Here is a 17,718-nt window from a genome sequence, read left to right as displayed (position 1 = left end):
GCTAACAAACTAGAGAAAGGGTTTAGTACGACTTACGGCTATGGGCTTCTGGGCTCCAGCTGGTGGTCTCCATTCATTTCTATGTAATATTTCCTTCCTCTTAACAGGCACTGATATCCTTGATCTTGGTAGGCACTTTGCCTGGAATCTCGCTTTCTGTATTTTAGAATCTTATTTAACCAAAATAAAACAACTTCAATTTCTTTAAAATGTTCGCATTTTAGTATCGATGCTTGTGAGAGTATAAACATAAGGGACATATCGTAACACAGTAAGCTCACTTTAGCCACAGATATTTAGACCCAGTGGGAGAAGTGCTGATGGAAAACCACCATGCATTTAAAAAAGTGCTTATTTATTTTGAGAGAGAGAGGCACAGGAAGGGAGAGAGGATCCCAAGCAGGCTCCACGCTGTCAGTGCAGAGCCCGACACGGGGCTCGATCCCATGAACTGTGAGATCACGACCTGAGCCCAGATTAAGAGTTGGATGCTTAAGTGACTGAGCCACCCAGGCGCCCCACACCATGCTTTTTCTTTGAACAGAGAAAACCATTCTATCCAGGGTTCCTTCACAAATTTCTAGTAATATATAACACTACTTTTAAAAAATTAGGGATTAATGCTAACATTTACAGAGACAGCATGCATCAGATATGTACAAGTAATAACCAGATATGTACAATAATCAGACATGTACAAGTAATAATCAGATATGTACAAGTAATTACATATAGTCATCACAGCTTGGGTTATAGGCCACACCACTCATGCCACATTGTTGTTTTCAGTGTATGAGCAGGTTTCTAACATGTCTGTGTTTGTCACCATCAGGCTTTTTTCCTGTTTTCCTTTCTTTCTTATATTAGAAATATGGACAGCATGCTTTTTCTCACCCTCCACTTATCCACTTTTGAAATGTCCTCAATCTAGGCCCACACATAACTACACCAGACCAAATTACACGTGGCAGAGGGACTCATTCACTCTTCTTCCCTTGACAACTTTCCTCAAGTTCAGTTTCTCTATCACAGTAGATAGATTTCCCTGACTCCTTGGGGAGATTTTCTCCTCCTCTTCACCTGTCAGTTCAGACATTTGGTTATGACTAAGTCTATGCTGCCCTTTATTTCACAACATCAATGACATTAGTAATTTTGTCTTCTTTAATGTCTTTCTCTCTCTCTCTCTCTCTCTCTCTCTCTCTCTCTCTCTCTCTCACACACACACACACACACACACACACACATGCACAGAGCACATCATCAGCTGACCCCTGAAACCACCACTAAAATTGTTTTTCTATTGATCATGACCATAAAGTATTACCTGCTTCCTTCAGGGGTTATATAATAAAGATCACACTATTACCAATTATGTCTGAGGTACTAACTTCAGCTCTAAGGGGCCTTTGCAAGAGAATTCTGAATTGCCAGTCTATCCTCTCTGTTTTTATTTTATTTTATTTTATTTTATTTTATTTTATTTTATTTTATTTTATTTTTTTTAATTTAAAAAAAAATTTTTTTTTTCAACGTTTATTTATTTTTGGGACAGAGAGAGACAGAGCATGAACGGGGGAGGGGCAGAGAGAGAGGGAGACACAGAATCGGAAACAGGCTCCAGGCTCTGAGCCATCAGCCCAGAGCCCGACGCGGGGCTCGAACTCACGGACGGCGAGATCATGACCTGGCTGAAGTCGGACGCTTAACCGACTGTGCCACCCAGGCGCCCAATCCTCTCTGTTTTTAAAAAATAAGCTTCATCTCATTGTCCCAGGCCTGTCTGTGAACCTTCTCTTACTGTCTCTTTCCTATGCAAAAGTTAGGTTAGGATTCTATTTCTTTTTTTTTTTTAATTTTTTTAAACTTATTTATTTATTTTGAGAGAGAGAGAGAGAGAGAGAGAGAGAGAGAGAGAGAGAGAACATGCTGGGGAGGGGCAGAAAGGAGGAGAGACAGAATCTCAAGCAGGCTTTACACCATCAGCATACAGCCCAGTGTGGGGTTCGAACTCACAAACTGTGAGATCATGACGTAAGCCAAGATCAAGAGTCAGACGCTTAACTGACTGCACCGCCCAGGCACCCCAGGATTCTACTTCTTCAAGTGTCTCTTTATTCGTAAATCCACTGCTTCTTGAAGTTTCTAACTAATGAGAAGAGAGGACATAAGTCATCCAGATCATGCGTCGGCTAGATATACAGGCACCACCATTAGTCACCATTCAACAAGATGATTTTTCTCCTGCTTCCATTACTCATATTCTTTAAACATCCATATTCGGTGTATTTGGTGGAATTTGGTTGGGATATCCCAACTCACTGTGTGAGATGCACATAAGACAGATGTTTTGATCACATGGTCAAATCGTTCTTACCTTGGATCCTCTTCCCTGGAGGTTGAGAAGCCAAAGATCTTGCTTTATGAGTGATGCTGTGATTGAATTCCTCGTGCATGACCTAAGATGAAACACATGTGTCAAGGACTTGCTAACCAAAATCTCTGTCAAAACCCACACAGAATCACCTCAGAGCTCACCTCAGGAGTCAAGTATCTGGCAATAAGATTCTCTAAAAATGGCCTTTTCAAAATGGAATTAATAGATGGCCGATCTCGGGGAGATACTTCGAAGAGCTGAGATATCAAGGCCTGCAGGTCATGGGAAAACCTCGGGGATATTGGGGCAAAATGTGCTTGACAAATCTTCAGAACCAGCTGGTGTAAGTTGTTACCCTCAAACTGGAAGGACAAGGAATAACGATCCTAAGTCAGAGAAGAATTCAGTACTTGCATGTAAAGTAATACTAAGAAACAAAACAGAGTTTCTAGCAGGTGCTCACCACCTGTGCCCCCATCGGCGGGCACGCTGCAGGGACACACTCTCACACTTGGGGTGGGGCCCTCTGCCTGTTGCCCTCAGATTCCTGCACTCCAGAACTGGGGGTGCTAGAACTGACCGCCCTTCCCTTTTCCAGCTGAGGGGCCCTTGTGAAAGCAGTCCCTTTGCCTTTGCCCAATCCGGACTTTTTAAATAAACAAAGTGGAATTTGAATCTCAAAAAAAAAAAAAAAAATGCAAAAACAAAAAACAATGGTTTAAAGCTTCATTTGGAAGCACAATAGTCCACCCTAAATTGTTGTCATCAACTAATACTTCATGAGTAGGTATTATAGGTAGTTACCCAATGTGATGTCATGTTACGTAAAACAAGGTTTTTTTGGTTTTAATTTTTCCTTATTATCAAAATGATATTTATTCATTCTAAAAAACGAGAAGGCATAGGAAGCTACAAAGAGGGCAAGTACATATGATTTTCCCGGCCAGCGGTATATTTCCTTCTAGTCTTTTTTCAAAATAATGTTTATTGGGGCGCCTGCCTGGCTCAGTGCGGGGTTGTGAGTTGAAGCCCCATGTTGGGCATAGAGCTTACGTTAAAAAAAAAAAAAGAAAGAAAGAAAGAAAAAGTAAAATAATGTTTACAGAGTTGAGGTCAGAATAACATGAAATTTTACATCTTGCTTTCTAAATTAATATGACATAAACATCTCCTCAAAAATTCCTCATGAACCACAAAACCTTCCATTTTGTGAAGTCATTGGTTATTTACACATAATAATAATGCTCAGCAGCCTGGGGTGGCTGTAAAGATCCGGTTTTGATCAGGCCCTTACTAGCTGTGTGGCCATTGCCAATAATAGTAATAATTAATAATAAGAGTAATAGCAGCAGAAGAGAGTTAACACAGCAGGTTAAGGACCGCTCTCCTTAGAAGAACCTGCTTACTATATTGCACCTTGGCTGGCATCTGGGAACTCGCATTGCAGGAGAGTTCCCACCACTCTCTAAATATTCAGAGTGGCTTTCTTTGCCTATACCACTTGTGCAAATAATATGGTTTACGCTGAACACCTGCTTTCTTCCTGGGACTCTGGAAGCTTAGTATATGCCAGATATAGGGTGCCTACATGACCCAGTGCCACATAAAAACCTTGGGCACTGGGTCTCTAAAGAGCTTCTCTGGTTGCTAACATGTCACATGTGCTGTCACAACATGTTGCTGGAGAAATTAGCGTATCCTGTGTGACTCCATTGGGAGAGGCTCTTAGAAGCTTGTGCTTGGTTTCCTATAGACTTCACCCCATGCACCCTTCCCCTTTGCTGATTATATTCGCACACAATGTATTTATTTTTATTTTTTTAACAATTAACTTTTTACGTTGATTTATTTTGAGAGAGGGAGAGAGCACGCAGGTGAGCAGGGGAGGGGCAGAGAGAGGGAGAGGGAGAAACCCAAGCCGACTGCATACTGCCAGCACAGAGCCCCATGTGGGGCTCAGACTCACAAACCGTGAGATCATGACCGGAGCTGAAATCAAGAGTCGGACACTTAATCAAATGAGCCACCCAGGTGTCCCTCACATGATTTATTTTTAATGAAAATATTCTATGTATACTATTCTCTAACCTGAATATTTAAGTTGGACATCTTTCCATGTCAGTATATATAGGTCGACCATTCGTCTTAACATCTTGTCCATATAATTTTTAACAATCTAGTAACTCCAAACATTAACCTTTTTCCTCTCAAAAGTTAATTTCACTTACACAGTTTCAATAATTCAAGATTAATTTGACAATTAATATACTTACCGGATGCTTGAGTGTGCAAAGCTCATATAAGACACAGCCAAGAGACCAAATATCCCTGGGGAAGACAAGAGTTCACACACCAAGAAATATCCATAATTCCGAATTAAAGCCTTTATCCTTACAGTGCTTTGTATTTGTGTATCTTTACAATTTTACAGGTTGACCAGTTTTTTTTTTACAAATGCGTTCAGATACGTTATCTATTCTTAGTCCTAAGAGGTAAAATTAAAACAATATGTAGTTGGTCAGAATCCCAGCAGAGAAAAGATACACAAACTTTGCTACAATCTGAGGGCCTCGGGGTTTTCAGCTTCACATGCTCAAAGAAAATATGTGTATGTATGGGATTTTGAACAATTCAGGGGAAGAAGGCAGGACTCAACACAGATTTGTTTTGATTCAAAGGGGAAAATTGGGTTGATTTACAAAGGTATATTCTACTCCAGGCTATTGACAGAACCAAAGTTCTACTAAGTAAGGACATAGCAGTTGGCACTCCATAAACTGAAAAATGTGCTAACAATACATGACTGGAGACTTGCTCTTTAGTACTTACATATGATTGATTTAATAAGGAGCTACTTTATAGAACAAAAAGCATCATTAAATCTTAAAAAACTGAAGAAAACATAATGAGAAGTGAAAAAAAAATGAAAACAAGGATTCAGTACAGTGAGGAAAAGGGTTCCACTGCTTAGCAATACTTCCTCTGTGTGCAGCAGGAGCCGAGAAAGACATCCCAAAGGCTTGAGGAAATGAAGGGTGATGATTATAGAACAGGTAGGAAACAACTTCCAGCTGTTTCCTAGCATTTTTCTAAGAGTTTCTAGAAACTCACTGGCCCCACTTCCTACGATCACACAGAATTTTGTCCTCACCGGGTCATCTGTAGGTCCACAGCCTCCCCTGTCCCAGAGCGCCCCCTATAGCCAGGGTGGTCCAACAGGGAATGCAGCCACCGGGCCGGATGGGAACATTTACAAGTCTTACACCACCCTGTTTGTGGTGCGGACTATGGTGAACCAGGGACTGTTTTTCTGAGCTAAAGCGGGGTACCCAGCTGATTTTTGCTAAGATTTCCAATTATCAGAAGCACCAAATCAGTTTACTTAAAGATTTCCAATTATCAGAAGCACCAAATCAGTTTACTTAAATGTTGATTCAAATTCTTAAAAAGCAGTACAAGGAAACAAAACAATGCTGCTGACCCAGGGCTCTTCTCGGGACAGTCTGCCCTCCCACCCAGGTTGGACCAGCTGCCTTGCTGCTTAACTTGAGGCCAAACCCCCTCTTGGTATTAGAGGCTATTAAAAAAAAAAAAAAAAAAGCCTGTTTTTCTATGCAGAGAAATGTTTACTCTTCTTTTTTAGAAATCTCTGCCATCTGGGCTTTGCCCTCCACTTATCTCTTGCAAAGTCAAACAGCCAAACATCTCTTGGGGATTTTCCTAAACAAATGGAAAATTAACTCCCAGAAGGAACTCAGTCTTCCTGATAAGCCAACAAGTTCATCTGGCAGCCAGCTTTGAAAAGTGGATTTTTTTTCCCCTTCTTACATAGAAGTAAAAACTACCTCATGTTCACCTTTTCCTACTGCGTATATCAATATTACCCCTGAACAGCGGGCTTAGTATCGTATTCATAAAACTAGCTGGGTTTTAAAGCTGGAAGATACCTTAACAATTACCTGGCCCACACTCTCTATTACTGCTAGGGGAACTGAGGCCCACAGAGGTTAACCACTTGGTCGAGTTGGCGACGGGGCTCTGCCACCAGACCTCCCTGCCTTCTATCTGACCCATCCACAACACTTTCCTGAATTTGGCTAAATAGCGTTTAGAAGGTATGAAGAGCAAATAGAAAGACGGACATCACAGTGTCTGCAATTTTCAATATTCCTTTTATCACCTGTATTTTTAAGTGAAGTGGTCAAGATAGTCACTGGGGTCCCCATTTCACACATGAAGAAAATGCAATTACATAAGTACCATAAGAAAGAGGGAACCTACCAGTGTTAGTACTGAGACTTTCAAACCAATAGTCGGTAACTCACGTTTTATTGTTGTAGGGTTTATTCTGACAGATCTCTGGGGACAGGTAGTAAGGTGTTCCAATACAAGTTCTAGCAAGTTCCATGGAACTAGCAAATCATATTAAATAATAAAACAACACAGTTGATTACTGGAGTAAGAAAAGGCTTAAGACACAGACATGCAAGAAAAAAAGTATAAAAATGGATAACACAACATTTGATGAATGCACATACTGAAATAAAGCAAACATATTGCATACTAATAACAAGAATAATAAAGTTAGTTGATTTTTTTTAAAGTTAGTTGATTTTTAAGTTTATAATTTACCTCCCCCAAATCAACACATAAAACAAATTTATGGCTCAAAGACTCCACAAAGAAGTACAATTGTTATATTACAAAACTCTTAGATGCAGAAAGAATTCCCCCTTTCCAATTACCAAAATAATGCAATCTCATGGCTTAAGATTTGGAAAACACGAAAGTGAATAAAGAAGAAAAAAATTACCCAGAATCTCACTACCCCAAAACAGCTATTATTTAAAATTTGGATATATTTCCTTCTCATCTTTTTTCCAGGCATATTTTTCATATGACTGTGATCACAGAGGATTTAAAATTCAGAATTCCATTTTTTGCCTTCATATGACAAAGTTTGTTCCCATGTCATCAAGAAGTCTTCAAAATCATAAATATAAATGGCTACATAACATTCAGGTCCACGCTTATGCCGTGTTTTATAAAATTTACCTATTTCCCAATTATAAGGCATTTAAATTATTCCTATTCCCAGGAATAGAATGATTAAAAATCTCTTGATACTTATTACCACTAAATTGTCTTCCAAAGCAGTTGCATCGATACATTCCCCGGAGCATGTGTGAATTTGCCTGTTTCACTAAATGCACTAGCTTTGTGCATATTCAGTCACATCTCCTGTGATAAGCTTATCTCACACTACACAATACTGCCACCATCATTGTATTATACCGAGATTTATCTTGGAAATTTTAATCTCAGACCAAGTATCATCTGAATGACTTAAGGCATTTATAGAAATAGTTATCTCAAATTATCTGGAAACCAAGCTTTTAATATCTTAATTCATGATACCTAAAAATACATATTTTGGCTGTTATGAATAGAAAGAAAAAGGATTTTTAAAAGCACTTACTTGTTCAGAACTCTTGCTATCCCAAAGTCCCCAAGCTTTGCAACCATTCCATTCTTGCTAAGAAAAATGTTCTATAAATAGAGAGAATGCTATGTTGTGGGAGATATTTCAAGAAAACAGCAAGATCGGTTTCTGTCTTGATCTTCTCTCTGAACTCTTACCTGTGCTTTTATGTCCCTGTGTAAGATCTTCCTGTCATGAATATATTTTAGTCCTAGAGAAATCTGTACAAACCAACTCAGAATCTGTAGAGGGAACATTAAACGAAACTGGTCAGTGGTCTGGTGGTCATTGAAATGTCTTCATGATAATGTACAAAAAGAGAGAAATGACACATTTGTGTGTCCGAACTTATATGAACGAAACTACTAGAAATACCATCTTATCACATTATTCTCTTTTTATAGCTAGAAAAATGGAGGTTGCAAAAGGCAATTTGAATGCACTGGTATCAAAGTACAGAAAAAGTACAGAAAAAGATAAGTAGAAGCAGGGGAGAGAGGGAGGCAGTTCATGATTTTCTTTTTTCTTAACACTGGTCTGCTAACTGCACTAGGACAGTAGATAAGCAGCATTTCCTGATAACCCTGGTGCCACGAGTGTTTCCTTTTCAGTGGAAAGAGGGTGCCCAGGGCAGAGAGGGAAAGCAGAAGAGGCAGAGAATCTGTGAGGTTGTTAACAACTTTAATGAATTATCAGTATATATGTATCTAATATAAAAACAACAAATATCTTACTTTTAAAACTTAATTTCCTTTCTTAGTCTTGATTTTATTTTCTCGTAGCTGGCCATGAGCCTCTTTCTAAAAATGTGTTCTAGGCCTGTAAAGATTTCCTTAAACTATTCTAAAATTTCATTGGTTCTTTGGATGCCAGGTTACACAGAAAAAGAAAAACAAAAGGAAAAAAGCTATACTCCAGATGCTAAGATTGTTATAATTTTCATTCTTTTCCAACAGAGGGAAATGTAACTCAAAATTTTGTAGAGAAAAGTATTTTTATTAAATGAAGCAAAACAATACCTGGATAGGAAGAAAGGAGGGTTTCTACAAATATGGAATTTAATATAAAATGTAAATGAACATAGGAAGAATGCGTGATTAAATCTGCAAACTTTAGAGATCCTGATTCCTGAATCATCTGTCTATTCAAACTATTCTATTGTGTGCCGTAGGAAATGATATAGGCATGAGGCTCTTACATGGTAAAACAGAACAAAGAAACAAATGGCCGAAAGAAAGATGGCAGGCCATTCCTGTGCACGGCTCCAGGCAGTGGCCTGCCTTATCCATCACACAGGCCCGATTCAGAGTCCCTTCTACACACACATACTTGCTGTCTCCTTCATGAGTACAGCTCCCAGGAGAGTTCCAGAGGAAGCTCCGAGTATGGAAGAAAAATGTGTTTGTGCCAAGAGGGAATGGGAATTGAGGCCATTATTCTTCACCTTTTCTCTCCTCTTTCTTCATAATCAATGAAACTAAATAGCCAATTGCCACGAAGGCCTTCCATGCTCCCTAGCAAAGTGGGATAGCTATTTTAAAACAGCATACTAAATGGTAAAAGGAAGAAGAGTAAAGCTATAAATATGTCACATTTGAAATGGCTGAGGAACATCCACATTCACGTTTTTTTAGCCAGGAAGATTTATCTCAAGGGCATCCTACATGAGATTGTCCAAAAATACACTATCGTTTCTCAAAGTTCACTCTCAAAAAGAGATTCAATTTCAGTTCAATTGCAAACATGCTCTGGACTAAATCTATCAAGAATATTGATACACAGTTTTATGATTTAAATTTTCTCTACCAGCAATCATGCTGTATATAAATATGGTCTATTACTTACAGCACTATAAATCTAATTGCCCCTCATACAAATTAAAAGGCAAAATGGAGGTGTTTTTACCTGATCTTCGCTAAATAACACTCCCCGTTGTCTATGGATCCTTTTCATGAGATCCCCTCCGTCACAATACTCCATCACAATAAACAGCCTATTGTTCTCTGTAAGAAAAGGCATCATTCATTACCTTTCATGTTCCCGAAGATGGAGAATATAACAGAAAAATGCAGTATACAATTGTTAAAAACTCTGGCTGTAGAATCATGGTGGACTGGGTTCTCATCCCACTTCACCACTTAACATTTCCTAGCTCTGTGACTCTGGGCAAGTTATTTAAATTTCTCTGTGCGTCATTATCTCATCTGTAAGGTGGAGATAATAATATAGAAACTCCTCTCAGGACTGTCATAAAGGTTAAACAAGTTAATCCATGTCAGATGCTTAGAACAATGCCCGCATATAAAGAGAGTTCCATAAATGTTAACAATTGTTATTAACACATTCCTGCAAGATGTGAGAAATCTGCTGTAAAATAGCAGCCCGGAATCTTAACCAAAACCCCAGGAAGAATTAATAGACCTTTGAACTTGAGTATAACCTTTTATTTATATGGCACTTACTCAGCTATGTTGTTGAGAACAATACGCACTCTTCTCAATTGACCTCTGCCTGACCTACTTTCTAGAGTAATGCGCATTCTCCATTCCTGCTGCCCACTCAGGGTTTCCACTCGTGGCTACTGGCCTCTCTAGCCTGCTCAGCTACCTCTGTTCCCACTAATTCTCACCAAGATCATCGTGGGCATTCCCAAATCTGCTTAGGCCAATTATACTTGTTATTACAATAATTGCATGAACTGATGAAATACGAATGGAAAAAGAGAGATGTGATTATTTCTACAAAACCTATGTTGAATACTGTGGAGAACTCAATAAAAGCGAGTAGCTTTAAAAAAAAAAATGCCATCGACCTAAACGTTGGATAAGACAAGTGGAAAATAACCAAGAAAGCTTTAAAAAGATTGGAGCTTTAAAAAGAAAGCTTTAAAAAGCTCTAAAAAGAAATGGAGGAGAGTCGCCTATGTAAGAATATTCAGAACTCTATGCAATGAACGCATAATCAAAGATGAGGCCTCGGTCTTATGTCAAAAGTTTGGCAAGTGATTGTGCATTTATAGATGAAAATTAAACACGTTTGTATGATTTCCTGCTTAACCAGCCTTTCCCCTTAACCAGCCAGCTGCCAATGGGGCTCCTGTTAGGAAACGGCTCCTACTCAGTTATTCACGTCTCCTGCTATTTTGTGGGTTCCCTGCAGACAGAGCCCACACTCTGCTCTTCTGTATTCCCTGCACCTAGCACAGTAGAAGGCACATGGAAGGGGCTTAATCAAGTTTGGTTAAGTGGTTTCATAAAACATGTAAGGAACACAAAAACATGGCACAAAATCAGGGGTTAATCTCCCTAGTGTTTTGCCCTGTAGTGACTGAACATCCACTAAAGGCCAGAATCTCTTGCCAAATAGCTATCGTTTGCTACCTCTCTCTTCCAAGTAGCTTAAACCAACTTTAAAGCGGCCGCGAGCATCCTGACAGCATCTGCCCTCGGTTGTGGTTGCACCTAATTCACAAACTCAGTGCTCCTTTCACATAACACTTCAATGTCCACCTCCCTCCTCAAACGGGACAGATCCATTCATTCATCCACAGACTTTTACCGAGGACATGCCAAGGAAAGCGGTGCTGAGAATAAAAGGTAAATAAGCCATCCTTCCTGCACAAGGCGTGGACCGTAGAGTTGGCAAATCAGTGAGTACACGTGAGAAGAGCTAAGTGGAAGTCTGTGCCCTGGAGGACAAAGGGGACAAGAGCCAGTCGAGGACAGACTTGGGGAGTCTACGAGGGTCTTAAGAAGGTATTTCCTGACATACCCTAATCACCTAGGGATCAGTTATTTTCAGGAACATATTACTTTTAGGAGAGCTACTGTTTCTCATAGCTGAGTCATTGAAAGGGCCGCCATAGTGATGAAGGGATGACAATCTTAAAACCACGGAACAGTCAAAGTCAGGAAAGCTAAGGACAAAGGGCTCCATTTCACTCACTTTCCACCAACCTACAATTCACTCAGCCTTACACTGGCTTTCCGTGAAAGAAATTAATTGGCTGGTTCAGAAGTAATCATGGCTGAGCCATCTTAAAAAAAAAAAAAACTATTTGGGTCAATGAGCATCATTTGGCTCTAAATATCCATCGCCTCCCCACTAGCTACTGTTAATTTCATATTTAAATGGGGTTAGAACTGTCTGGAAATATCATTTATGTTCTCAAATTTTCCATCTGTTTAAGAAGAATAAGCACGGTAGGAGGGGAAAGAGGTATGAGAAAGGATTTTGTTCTCACGGCCTCCAATCCCATTGATGGAAATAAAGAATGCAATACACTGGCACGATAATACAGCAGATTATATGCCACGTGAGCAAGCGTTTGGAGGTGCTCAGAGCAGAGGTGACAGAGGTCCCTTTCTGCAAATATTAAGACTGTATTTAGTCTTAAAGAATATTTGACAATGCAGAGAAGAGGAAAAGGATGCTCTCTAAAAAGGAAGTACAAGACATACTGTAGGGCAGCAACTTCTGGAACTATAGAGCTCATGGGTCATTGACCTTTCAAAACTATTTAGGGACACTAATAGTAGGGACTGACATTAAGCAACTTTTCTGTTGTCAAATTCCAACACTTAAAAAACAACTGCTGTAATTAATTCGTTCTAAACTGCACTTTTAAAAAGTTAGGATTGCATCTTACAGACATTGGCATCTTCTAATCGGTTGCCGGGGGCCCAGCAGTCTTGGTGTTATTATACCTCCTGCATAACTTTTACACCTTAACCAATTTAATTTGCTTATAGTTGCCTTTTTATGTATGCACAAGAGTAATAGAAAGTAAATAAGTCTAAAAAGGCTCTTTTAATACACATTAAATACAAAATTGTGATAAAAAAGCAGTGTGTTATAGTCTAATTGACAGTATTGTTTCTTGTAATTAGCACAGAATGGTGTATCTTGTAACTAATGGCCTCTAGATTTGATGAAATATCATCCATTACCACCATCATTCCATAAATAAAAGCATTTTAGCACCCCACATCAAGGAGGGACACAGAATCGGCCTAAAGAATAAAAATACCTCCTGCTATTCTCCCTTGCTCATTGTACTCTACTCACAATGACTTCCCAGTGGGCTCCGTGCCAGGTATGAGATTCTGGACTATTTACAAGCCTGTGACTATTTCACGGATGCCGGGACATGCAACTCCTGGGCCAGAGGCAAAGGACTTTATTACTCTTGGCAAAAGCAGGAGTCAGAGCTTCACGTTAGCGCTCGTTCTCTGTGTGCCCCAAACTCCACGGAGGTACAACATGTGAGCCTAGACAAGCACATGCACTGCAGTGGGCCACGTTACAGGAAAGGAACACTGACCTTAAGGAATCTACTGCATTTTAGTGAGCTGTGAACAAGCCAGCTCCGCCTTGGGGGAGATGTCTCATCCGTCAGTGTCGCTCACTACACACACAATATGTAGCTGGGTAGACAGCGGTCGGGGCTGTGCGTTCCTGGCACACCCAGCGAGCGTGTGTGAGATGCTCAGGGCCCATAGCAGATTGCCTCTCCCCAAAGCCTCCTGGCCAATCCTTTAACCCATCAGGCCTGCTCTTGCCTCCTGCCTTTGCAGTGGCTGTTGCCCTGTCCTAGGAAACTCCTCCCCAGAGTTTAGCATGGCTCTTCAAGTCTTTGCTCAAATGACTGCCCTATTCTAACTTGTTTCCTCACTCCTGCCTCACCCTATTTTATTTTGCCACAGCACTTATCACCTTCTAGTATACGACACAATGTGCTTATTAATTAAGTAACATTTATTGTCCAACCCTCCCCACCCTTTCCCCTGGGCCTATAAAACTCCACAGTCGATAGCAGGCAGAATTCTAAGGTGGCCCCAGTGCACACACCTTGTGGACTCCCTCCCCCAGAGTGAGGGTACAACCTGTAAATACGATGGGCTATCATTCCCATGGTTATGTCATGTCATACAGCGAAGGGGATCCTGCTGATATAACTGAAGTCAGTTGACTTTGAGTTAATAGAAAAGGAGATTTTACCGGTGGGCTTGACCTAAACACAGCATCCATCCAAATCTAAGTCTAGAGGTCAGAGACAGAGGAAGTGAGAGATTCCAAGGGAGAGAAGGCCTACAAAAGGGCAGCTGGCCTCTGGAAGCCCATACCCACCCCAGTGAAGCAGATGAATTCTGCCAGCACCGTGAATAAGCATGGAAGAGAATGCTGAGCCTCCGATGAGACAGCAGACCCAGTGGAGAGAGAGACCCTGAGCGGAGAATCCAGAGAACCAAACCCAGACCTGTGATCTAGAGAGGTTAGGAAAAGATAAATGGGTGTTGGTTCAAGCCACTGAATTTGTGGTCACTTGTTCTGTTACACAGCAACAGTGTGTAAACAACAGTGTGGGGGACACTGGCCAATTTTGTTCACCGATGATCCCTAAAACTTAGAACATGCCTAGCATATAACAGGCACTCGATAAATATTTACTGAAAGAATTTAAATGGAATTAACTTAGCTTCAGGAAAAATCTCACTACATCGCCTTATTATTCATATGTTGTTTCAAACTTACAAAAACTTCATACTTTTTATAGATAAACATTTACTGAACTAGAGCCATGGTTCTGTTCAGAGACAAGCTGTTGAGGGTAAACAAAGGCTTTATCTTGACTCTGAGCTGTCCCGGGCTACAAAGGGTTCGGTGGCTTTCAGATAAGCTCCATGTTTCAAGTCCCAACAACCTGCAGGCAAACCCATTGTCCTCATTGCTCTAGTTTTCCTAAACACACACTTCAAAAACAAAAAATAAAGCTGCCACAAGAAAGTTTAAGCTTACAATATAAACAGACTCAGTAGGGGTCATTTCTGCTGTGCAAATGACCTCTGATTTTAAAACAGTATCTATGTCAACGGTCCTCAAATATCTACCTTGCATAAAGACATATTCCACTCTGTGAAAGTGGTCCAGTCCATGTACTCATTCAGCAATTGTATATTAAGCACCTACTATGTGTTAGATGCTGAGGATCCAGTGCTGAGAAAAGGATTCAATAGATCTACTGTCTTACAGGGACTATCTTACACCAATTCATACCTGTAAACACACACACACACACACACACACACACACACACACACACACACACGGAGTGCAGAGGTGCGGTACAAGGTCAGGAAGGGGGCTCTGACGGGAACTGTGATCTCGGAGAAGGCCTGAGCGTGAGCGTTAGCCAGACAGAGGAAGTAACAGCAATAACCCGAGGAATGAGGAAAAGATTGTCTTCTGGCTTGTTAGGAATCAATGAATAGAAATATAGGGCACTTATTCAGTGGCTGCCCCTTAGAAGTTGTTCAAAATAACCCAACTCCCTGCTCAGATGTACTGCTCAAGTCCCAAGTAGAGCTCAGAAGAACCCTGTTCATACCCAGGAGTTGAAGAGGGCCACACTGAATGCAGAGGTTTTAATTTGTAAGAAACATGGGGCACCTGGGTGGCTCAGTCAGTTGAGCGTCCGACTTCCGCTCAGGTCATGATCTCACGGTTCGTAGGTTCAGGCCCCGCATCAGGCTCTGTGCTGACAAGCTCAGAGCCTGGAGCCTGCTTCAGATTCTGTGTCTCCCTCTCTCTCTGCCCTCCCCCCCCTTTAAAAATAATAAATATTTAAAAAATTGTAAGAAACACAGTGCCCTATGCAGTGTAAAAGCTCAAACAGTAGGAACTATGTATATTTATTTACTGATGTTTACACCCCCTGAGGGTGCTTGAAGGCATCTAGGTAACATTCCTGCTCCATTAACTACTCAGCACATGTGAACTGAAGCACCCACCCCAGTGCTGGGGGCTGGCACAGGGATGCTCCACGGTGAACCGTGTGCAGCCTTACACACACCTGACATACAGGATATGTTTATTGTCTGTCTCTTCCCCCTAGAATGGAGGCCCCATGAGGACAGGACCTTATGCCTGTTTTGTTCACTGTTATATTCCTGGCTCCCAGAACAACACCTGGCATCGAGGGCACTCAATAAAACTTTGTTAAGTGAGTGAATGGTCTTTGACCAACGCTCCTTTCGTGTTGCGTTTTGTATTTTTGCCTCTGGAGCCAAGTGGTGGATGAAGGCAGAAGAGATGTTGTATTCAGGCATCCACAGGAAGGGAATTGCTTCCTTAAAGCTTCTCCCCCTCTGCTTTGGCTGTTTGCTTGGCCACGGTGCGTGGCTGTTCACCGCCTCTCTGTAAGAGGACTGGACAGCCCACCTGTTGCCCCAGCGCATGCAAGGACTCTCAGAGGCAGGATATCCATTCCTCATCACCATGTTATCGGGACTGCTGTGCCAACAAGACCGTGAGCTCAGAACGATCATGAGAAACAGGCCACATCCTGGCAGGGCTCCGACGGTGATGGCGTGGTGGACCCTGTGTCTCGCCCTTTTCTCTGGCTCAGGAGAACAGCGTGCTCCGTACCTGGGCGGCTCCATCACCTGGGCCCCAGACTTAAGACCCTGCCCACTCACAGCCAACGTGCACTGTGAGACATACATGTGTATTACTGGAGGCCACAATCTAGGAGTTATTAGCATACCAATCATTAACTATTTGAGATGGTAAGAATCAAGGACAGGTAGGAAAACTTGAGCAAACTTGGAAAAGTCGTCCACGAAAACGCACTAGAGAAGAAGTAAAGTCAATGCCTCAAATGACCATTTAAGTAAACGGGAAAACGAGTCTGTTTACGAAACCTAATTTATGCACGGTTCCCAGGAACGTATCCCTTATAGATGTCTACGTGACTACACTTTATTAAAACCCTGGAAGCACATTAGAAAGTCAAACCTTGAAACGAACTGAAGAAGGTTACGATGTTGGGATGCTTCATCTTTGCCAGGAGAACGACTTCTTTCGTTGATGCTTCTTTTTCTTGGGGGGGCATCTAAAGTATATTAAGAGAGAATAGTCTGTAGAGATAATTTGCTTTCGAGAACATGCTTTCTGCTCACTGTCATCTGAAATTCTTCAGAATTTCACTGGCTCCTAATGCCACTTCTGACACTGATCGACAGTGGCAGGAAACGACATCCCGAGAATTAGAGCAGATCTGTATCTAACCAATGGTTTATGACAATTGTAAATAAGAAAATAAATATTTCTGGTGAAGGTGTGCTGTCTTAAAGGTTCAGTTGTGGGGCGCCTGAGAGGCTCAGTCGGTTGAGAGTCCTACTTCAGCTCAGGTCATGACCTCATGGTTCATGGGTTCGAGTCCCGCGTCGGGCTCAGTGCTGACCGCTCAGAGCCTGGAGCCTGCTTCAGGTTCTGTGTCTCCCTCTCTCTCTGCCCCTCCCCTGCTTGTGCTCTGTCTCTTTCCAACTCAAAAATAAATAGACATTAAAAAAAAAAAAGGTTCAGTTGCATTGGTGGCATTGTGTTAATTATTCAGGCATCTAGAGGAAACTTATTGGAATATTTATCTTTCTGCAGCAATGACATTCTTTATAAAAATGCAATGTTCCAGCAGCAATCGCTACTGAGAAGAATCAAATGAAATCTTAAGAAGAAGGTCCTATATCACATCAATCAGACCAGTAAAATTCTATGTTAAGATGACAACATTTTTCACTTGCAAATAAAAACTGTCTCTTGTGACTTCATTTCTGATTTGATGTACTTTCTTACTATTCAATATATCATCTACTGACCAGTATTTTTCGATGGTGTTGGTGGCAGCGGCAGCGGCCACCCTTCGCTTTCACCTCTACTTCCTCCTTCTCAACATTTTGCCATCATTTCCACCCTGTCATTTCCACCCTGGCTTCTGGTCTGTCATTTCCACCCTGGCTTCTGGCCTCTGCAGGTCCCCGGTTCCTCTCCACTGCTCCCTCTGTAATGTTCTTCGACACTG

At 41.2% G+C, this 17,718-nt stretch overlaps 1 protein-coding gene across 6 annotated transcripts in view; it reads right to left on the bottom strand.

The window, feature by feature from the left end:
• Nucleotides 1-17,718, bottom strand: part of NEK5 (NIMA related kinase 5) — a 63,685-nt gene that overhangs the window by 34,941 nt on the left and 11,026 nt on the right. For all 6 annotated transcript variants that reach the window (XM_019825945.3, XM_019825941.3, XM_045052540.1 and 3 more), the window contains 9 exons: nucleotides 16,656-16,752; nucleotides 9,765-9,862; nucleotides 8,018-8,101; nucleotides 7,857-7,927; nucleotides 6,703-6,789; nucleotides 4,651-4,705; nucleotides 2,539-2,739; nucleotides 2,378-2,459; nucleotides 37-170 (listed from right to left, as the gene is read on the bottom strand). In XM_019825945.3, coding sequence (XP_019681504.2) covers nucleotides 37-170; nucleotides 2,378-2,459; nucleotides 2,539-2,739; nucleotides 4,651-4,705; nucleotides 6,703-6,789; nucleotides 7,857-7,927; nucleotides 8,018-8,101; nucleotides 9,765-9,862; nucleotides 16,656-16,752 — 909 coding nt within the window. The remainder of the gene's footprint in view (nucleotides 1-36; nucleotides 171-2,377; nucleotides 2,460-2,538; nucleotides 2,740-4,650; nucleotides 4,706-6,702; nucleotides 6,790-7,856; nucleotides 7,928-8,017; nucleotides 8,102-9,764; nucleotides 9,863-16,655; nucleotides 16,753-17,718) is intronic.

This window comes from Felis catus, chromosome A1 (assembly GCF_018350175.1).
Source record: "Felis catus isolate Fca126 chromosome A1, F.catus_Fca126_mat1.0, whole genome shotgun sequence".
Taxonomy (NCBI): Eukaryota; Metazoa; Chordata; class Mammalia; order Carnivora; family Felidae; genus Felis; species Felis catus.
This window is presented reverse-complemented; position numbering and strand designations above follow the sequence as displayed.